Consider the following 8,463-nt stretch of genomic DNA (forward strand, 5'->3'; position numbering starts at 1 on the left):
TAGTAGTGTTCGGTCGCTCTTGACCCCCCAGTCGCCGTGTTCTGGTGCCCCTCTGCTTCAGCCACCCTTTGACAGGTCCCTGTTTGGGCGCCACTTTTCGGTTTGCGGCTGAAGGAACAATGCAGCCAACTCAATATGAGTGATAAAGCATAGTTCAACTTTATTGCCCAAATAGCCTAACTTTTATAGTGAACTTAATAGGGGCGGATAGTGTTTCACACAAGATAATTGGTCAAAAGCACTCAGACAAACAACTACAAGAAAACAACCCCACCTGCAAGAAAACAACCCCCTTGTGATTAGCAGTCATGTAGACCTTGTCCTTGAAGCCAGCTACTGGTAACAATATTTTTCTGAATTCCTCAATTGGGTGATGTGGGAACACTGTCATGGGAACTTCTCATAGTTGCCCTGGTAGCTTGGTTTGCTCAGCTACAGCAAGCCATGGGATTTTTGCTGTTTCAAAAAATCCCTCAACAAATACACACTGGAATTCTAGGTCTTAGAAGGAGTGGTCTGAATGATTACTTATATGTGCCATCACTACTCATCTGAAATTACATGTGCAAAGACTACTCATGTAATTAAAGGCTGCAGAATTAGAACCATAATTTCAGTTTCACGAGAAATGTAATCCATTAAGCATCTGTAGGAAGTAAAACATTTGCAATTGTTAATACTATCTTTACCCTAGTTTTCTGATCTGTTTTGCTTTGTTGGTATTTTTTTGGTCTGAAGGTAGCTATAAACCTTATAATGGTGCTATAACTACAAGCCTGCATCTTCTATATTGGATATTTATTCATGTTTTGGACAATACTTGGAAAAGCGTACAACAAATTCTTTATTTTTTTATATTATTTTGTGAGTCCACCTATTCAATCTGTTACATGAGCTTAAACAATCTAAAAGTCTCCTGTATTCCCTGCCTACATACTACCCATAATGCAGGAAAGCCCAGATGAACACAGAATGCCCCTGTGCTGGAATGGTTTTACTCCAGCAGTGGCATAAACTAGTATCCTCATGTTAGGACTGGCATTCCTGATAACAGAGTATTTTTCTAAGTACAGTTGAGATGAGCTCAGCATTTCAGCAGAATATGTTGAAGAAAGAAGTCATCCAAGTTGGAGATGAAAAGAAACATGCCTTATAGATAACCTTAAATCTAGTTTGGCTTTAGGACTTTTTCCATACTCCTTTGAGCTTTCTCCAGCAAGTTAAATATAGCTCTGAGAGAGGAGATGGATGCACATTCACAGCACTTCAGTTTTGCCTTTCTTAGTAGAAAGGGGACAAAACATCCCTTTGCACCATAGGCTTTTGTTCAAGGAGTTTCTGAGTGTCAGTTGGTTCATCCTCAGAACCTCCTGCCACCCCCAGTCCTGATAACTGTGTCAATTAAAGACTCATATGCTCATATACTTCTGGAATTTTGCTTGAGATGGTTTCATCTTTGTCATGAAAGAACACTGAGCTACTTCTTCTAAGACAGTACTGAAAGGAAGATTAAAAATTGCCATCAATAGTGTGAATATGCTTACCCTTAGGCAAGGGATGTCACCCTGCTTAGGGGGAAGAGGTACCTTACACACCCCAGGACTGTCTGGAAAAATGCAGTAACTGGAGTGGAGAATAATCCATTTGTCTTAAGCCACACTTGCACTTGGCTGTGTGGTCCCAGAGGACTGCTCCAGATGCTGACGACAGACATAAATAATGCTATAACCACACAACTATTTTTCTGCTGCAATCCTTGTATATGTTTGAGGGTGCAAACAGCAGTGTATATGCCATCCACAAACTACATTTACCCCTCCATACAAGAATGCCTATGAAAGTTGATCTGTCAAATTTTTTGCTGTATAGCAGTGAAGCTGGAGGAATTGTCCAGGATATTGCTGCTTGACATACATGTATGAGCACTGGCAAGACTTTAGACTTCTCTGGGCTTAAAAAATAATAATAATAATAAAATATATATCCTGTATAGAAACTAAACAACATAATCACTATTCTCTAGTATCAGATTTTCCTAGATGTTGTGAAATACTCTTCCAGAAATATTATACATCACATTTTTGCCATAGCAAGACAGATTTGTGTATGTGCAGGTATTACAGCTGATTTTAAAGTGATGCTGTTTGTTATTGTTACACAACTATTTTCTACTTAAAATGCCTTTATGTGGTAATTACCTGACATAATGGACCTTAAATCTTTTTGATCAGCAGTCAAGCTCATCGGACATTAAATCTTGGAAAACCTCAGTAGTTTATTAATATTTCACCATTAAAGCAGCTTTTAGACAAAGCACATTCCTAACAAGATGCATATTTAACTCAATAAAATAGACTACAAGTACAGAATACAAGCAAATGAAAGGCAGACTCCATGATTTTGGGTTCAAAATGCCTTACAATAGGAAATAGGAGCAGCAGTGGACCTCACACTTCCATTGTTTAAGGTTGTAATCACCAATGAGCAACACTGCTTAAGCATGAAAAAAGAGGCCACAATTACAAAATGGTTTTTGCATGTACGTTTATGAGGAAGGAAAGGGGAGACAGAGGTCGAACTTGAATGTTGTCTGGCTGTATCACAGATGGTGTTCTGCCTCAGTTTTAGTATAATCAGCTGATTATACTAAATCAGCAGAGTCAACAGTTTCTTGTCACACTCGGTGCTACGAAGTGGAATAGTGGAATAACTGTGAACTGCAAAGTGCCCCAACCCCTACTTTCCCAAATAAATTGCCAGCGGCCGCCGTCAGCCGCATACCTGAAGCTCGTCCACGTTACCCTCAGCCTGTGCCCTGTGCCACCGCCCGGCGAACCCTCAGCTTGTGCCCTGTGACACGACCCCGCGGGTTAGGACCCGGGGCGTTGCTGCTGCCGCCCGCCCTGCCCTCAGCCCGTCCCCGTCCTCTCGCCGCGCTTTGCAGCGGCTCCTCCAGGCGCCCAGGCGGCGCCTCAGCGCCCGAGCCGCCGCCGCCGCCTCCCACTCGCCGCCGGCCCCGCGATGAACCCGCGGCTGCGGCACTGGCGGGAGGCGGCTACGCTGCTGCTGGCGGCGGGCATGGGTGCGCGGCCGGGGCGCTCCGCGCTCGATCCCTGCGACTACGAGGTGCTGCTGCTGCAGCGGAGCTTCCGCAGCGGCTTCGCGCCCGGCGCACACGTCTTCCCGGGCGGCCTGGTGGAGGCGGCGGACTTCTCGGCGGCCTGGCTGGGGCTGCTGCCCGCCTCGCCGCTCTGCGGGCTGGGCTCCGTGAAGCCGCCGCCTGCGGGCAGCGGCCGGGCGCCGATCTTCGCCACGGACCGGCGGCAGCTGGGCTCGCCGCTGCCCGGGGAAGTCGCCTTCCGTATCTGCGCCATCCGGGAAACTTTCGAAGAGGCGGGGATCCTGCTGCTGGCACCCGGGAGCGGGCCCGGGGAGAGCGGCGGGGCCGGGCCGCTGCCCGTGGAGAGCCTGCTGTCGGCCGCCGAGCTGGGCGAGTGGCGGCGCCGGGTGCGGGAGGATGCGGGCTGCTTCCTGCAGCTCTGCCGGCACCTGGGCTGCGTGCCCAACATCTGGGCTCTGCACGAGTGGAGCAACTGGCTCACCCCGGTCGGCAGGGCCGGCCCCGGCGGCCGCCGCTACGACACGGCCTTCTACCTGTGCTGCCTGGGCGAGCGGCCACCCCACGCCTCCGAGGACGAGCGGGAGGTGACGGCCTGCCTGGTGAGAGCGCTGTGCCACCTTCCCGGGTCGCTGCGGCGGCAGGGGTACCCTTGGGGCGCAGGCCAGCCGCTGTGCTTGCTTGCAGTACAGGCAGGGCAGGTGAAGAGGTGATCAGATGGTGAAAAGGACTAGCTCCCACCCTTCCCTGCCCCTCCTGACAGGGATCCCTTAAGGCGTGAGGAAAATAAGTGTTTCCCTCTTCTGACAGTCCTTTCCCGCTTGCAATCCTACTTCCATTAGTAACTTCGGTTGCCCCCTTTAATCAAAAATGCTGACAGACGAGGATTAATTTCTTGAGGGCCATTTCACATGAATTTCCTTTACATCAAACTGTCTTGTTTGTTTGTTTTTTAAAGTGTTTCATATCAGAACATTTACACCTTGAATTACAGATTTTTTGAAAACAGATGACATCTAAATCACTTCCTACGCAGTCATTTGTGCAATACCAACAGAGTGCTGACACCATACAGTTAACACTCAGTAGGCCTAGAGAGATCCGAGTGGTATGTGCTGTGTTTCAGGGCTACAAAAGCTCCTAATTTTGTCTTTTGTAGAGTTAGTTGGAATACTATAACTAACATACAAACTTGTTAAGATAAGCTGTATTATTAAAACTGGTTTCGGAGCTATATTACTTCTGACTTTTTTATTTTTTTAACGGAGTAAAAGAGTAAAGACTGCTCATGAAGTAAAAGACAGCTCAGAGTCAGGTACATTTGGGTATTCACATTTTTTAAAAAATCTAAAAAGTATGAAGGTAAGTTAAAAGAAAAACCTGAAACTTCCATAAAGCTTTACCTAATGTTTTTGGTATTACTAGTGTTTCTATGTTTATGTTTCTATCAGATCTTGCTATATAAATTTGAAAGCACCTGAGATCTTATCTTTGAGAGAGTTCATGGTATAATTTTTTGTTAATAATGGCAGAAATGTACTGCAACTGTTTTTGCACATATTTAAATTATCAGAGTCATCACATGAAATGAAATGAAGATTAATAGTTTATAAACCCCATGTTTATTAAGCAGGAACAGCTGAGTATCCATGCTCTAAAAACAATGTGCACTGGAAGTACTGGTGATTTTAATTAGTCCTTGAAGAAGCCATAGCAAACTTTGTTGATTGAATTCACATTGAGCTTAGGGTTTTCTGCTGATTTCAGTAGACTTTTAGTCAAGTCCCTGAAACCAGACTTGTAGTCTCCAAATTTTGCATGCCTACATTTAATATTAAATGTTATTTATTCTTATAGGAAAAACTTTTACAAACTGCTTTTATTGTGTTTTGTAAAACCTTTTTGAATCTCTTCATGGTTAAGTTCTGGTATAGTTTATGCATGACTCTTACTGTGTTCAGATAACTTAGACTGTTTCACGCTCTTTTTCTGTAAAGACTTCCTTGCAAACAGCTTTTAAAGTTGCTGATAATTGCCATCTGCTTACGGAACTAATATTTCAATGCTTACTTTGCTCTTACAGTGGTCATCACCTCCAGAAGCCATTGAACTCTTTAAATCTCGAGAAATATCACTTGCTCCCCCTCAGTTCTATGAATTGTGTAGGCTGTGCAACTTCTCTTCACTTCATGAATTACACAAGTTCAGCTCTGATCGAGCTCTAGAGGGATGTGAATGTTGGATGCCTATAATGTTAACTGCTTCAGATGGCTTAATTCAGCTATTACCAGGTAAGAAAACAAATAAGAGTTCTTTTAAGTACATAAAAACTTTGGAATTGATACATACTCAAGCCACGTGACAAACTAGTCTGAAAAGGTAAGGAAAAACTCTATTAGAAGTCAAGTTACTGCATTCTTGTCCTACATTTTTTTCTTCCTCTGATACAGTTGGTAACAGCTACCATCAGAGACAAGCTACTGGACCACCTGGGCAGCACAGTTTTTTCTGTTCTTGCTCATAATTTCTTTGTTTCATATGGTTGATATTAATATGTTGATTTATGAATAAATTCTGGCATTTCTCCTTCTGTAGCCTGCCTTTGTACATTCAGAAAAATCTTTGTCTTGTTCTCCATCTATTATACAATCTTATATATATATAAATTCCCTCCTGACAAGACATCATTTTAGTATTAGCAAGAGCACTGAATGTGTGCCCTGTGTGTTTGACAGACACTTTAGAAATTTGTGGCTGTATCTTTAAATACTAAAATGTTTGGAGGCAATTTACTTTCATATTGTCAAAATCTATTCCCACTGAGTTTCATGTCTTAATAAATATTTTAAAAACTGATAGTGTCACTCAATCAAAGGCTGAAAAATAAGGTAGGCATTGTATATATAAAAGCTGGTTTTATCTTTCTTGTTGTTTTTGTTAACAGGAGATGAGTTATACCCAGAAGATCCAGATTATACAGGGGAAATGAACACAGTCATGTCAACAGATAAGACGGTTGAAGATCTCATGAAAGAGGGTAGTACGTTTCACAGGATAGTAATAAAAAACATAAACAGTCTTGCTCTCTATGTTAACATTCAAGCAAAATATAAACATATGAATCCGTTGATGATAAACACCGATTGTTCAGACTACAATAGTAGATTATAACATTTTTGGTTTTAATATAGAATGTATTTAACTACATACATATTCACTGTGTTTCTCATCCTTATTAACGGCTGCCAAGTAGTTAGGACAAGAGACTTAAATATACCATTGCCCTGCCACAGCATTTCATATGGTTGTGGGTTTGAGATTTATGTGTACTTCAATCTTTGAGTCTTTGAAACTTCAAAGTTGTGTCAGGTATGGTGTAAAGAAGCTACAGAAAAATTAACACAACTATCAACTTAATTAACTGAATAAACTTTAAAGTGATTTGACAGTGATTATACCGAACAATTAGCATCTTACTCTACTTACATAGTAATAATGGAATATGCTGTAATGCCATTCTGTTGGGTCACACAGGTCTTTTTCTCACTGAAAATTAAAGTACATCTTATGTTTAGAACAAGTGTGTTTTGAGTTCAAAAATTGTTTTACCATGCTTCCTAAAGTTACCTGTTTGGCAACTGTAATCTGTGTCTAGAAATGAATGAAATTCATTCAGTTTCTGTTACATATTCCAGTCTACCTTATTTTAATTGAAAACCAATGTGTATGTGTATATATAGATGTCAGCTAACATTCACTTATTACAAGGAATATTTATATTTGATAAAGCTAAATTGTTTCTATTAATGGTAACTTATTAAAAACTTCACAGTTTTCAAAGGTAGTTGTGATATTTTTATTCATGACATTTTTTTACCTTCAAGTTGATAGGAATTTAAAAAGAAAAAATTGTTCAGCTCCAAAAAGATGCCACCAACTTCAGAAAAATAAAATACTGCCTTGGAAACGCCTAATTCCACAATTCAGTATTCCACATTTTGCTTCTTAAATTTTTTACCTAACGTATCTGTGATATTTAAAGACTTAAGAGGAAGGACTGCTACTTTTTTTTTTTGGTCTTTTTATTTTGTGGCTGGTGCAATAAGTGGAATATACGGAGCTGTGATGTGGTATCTTCTTTATCTGGAAGAATAAGAAGGAATTATGACTTAAAATTATCCAATAAAGCTGTTCTGAAAGCTATGTTCCAACTTTTGTTGTGTAATTTAATTCAAATAAAATCATCTGTAATATCTTCACTAAGTTGAATTGGTTTGTAGCATTCATTTCTGTTAGAAAAATATGTACCTATTTATTCTCTTCTTTCTGAACGTGTTCAGATGGTTCTTGGTTGCAGACCCTTGCTGAAACTTCTATACATCTGCTATGCATGGGTTCTATGAAGTAGTGTATTATGCTTAATATCTCCTTCACAATACTCTGGCTGATTCTTCTGAACATGAAGACAAGAAAATTAGAAAAACGGAAAGTGGAAGAAGCAAATAAAGTATCCTGTATACTATCTTATATGATTTTTAGCTTTTGGACATTAACACTGGCCACTGTAGTACTATGAATATAAGAGGGAGAAGCATGCCTAGGATCATAGTTGCTGGAGAGCTATCTTGATCATTATTTATTGGTCTGTACCTTGTGGTTCTAACAGGTTTTTGTTGTTTTTGTTTTGCTTTGTTTTGCAGCAGAAGGTGGCTACTAAGAAAATATTTTGTGGAAATAAATGATTCAGCAACTTAAATATAGGTTGGATTCTTAAATAAGTGTTCTACAAACCAGCATGTTCCAATATTTATTCCTATACTAGCCCTATATAATTCAAGTTCTGCTGTGTGTCAGAAGCAGTTACTTCAATATTAAATCTATCTTCTAGGTCAATACTCTGCCTCTCCATCTTCAGATAGGCTGCTGTCACTTTTTTTTTGTCACTAATAAAAGCAGAATGGTCCAGCAGGGGGAGCTTAAAGGCCGAAAAAGAGCCTGAAGGATTTATAAAAAAAAAGGCAACTAAAAGATGCTCTTTTACCTAGAAAATGAAGCTAATCATCAAATAGAAGCAATTATGTTTTAGAATGCACATACTGTAAATATCTTGTATTATTAACTTTAAAATATTGATCATTAAAGCTGTAGTTTCAAAATAATGAGCCCCTCCAAGTATGGGCTGCTGCCCAAGAGGTGGGCTTTACTTTCCAGCTTGACGTTTCATCCGCTTGAGTTGGCACCTTGCATAAAGCTAAATCAGGGCCGAAAAAAACATTAAGCCTGAATGGAAACGGGAGTGTAGGAGAGGAATAATAATAATGTTGCTACTTTGTCACAGAGCTTGA

At 40.8% G+C, this 8,463-nt stretch overlaps 1 protein-coding gene across 1 annotated transcript; it reads left to right on the forward strand.

The window, feature by feature from the left end:
• The first annotated feature begins 2,992 nt into the window (after nt 1-2,992).
• Nucleotides 2,993-7,707, forward strand: NUDT19 (nudix hydrolase 19). The gene is made up of 3 exons (XM_084294714.1): nt 2,993-3,720; nt 5,202-5,409; nt 6,063-7,707. Exons 1-3 carry the CDS (start codon nt 3,022-3,024, stop codon nt 6,287-6,289), a joined length of 1,134 nt encoding a protein of 377 aa, XP_084150840.1. The 5' UTR covers nt 2,993-3,021; the 3' UTR covers nt 6,290-7,707.
• Nucleotides 7,708-8,463: the final 756 nt, after the last annotated feature.

This window comes from Netta rufina (genome assembly GCF_964035555.1).
Source record: "Netta rufina genome assembly, chromosome: 13".
Classification (NCBI taxonomy): domain Eukaryota; kingdom Metazoa; phylum Chordata; class Aves; order Anseriformes; family Anatidae; genus Netta; species Netta rufina.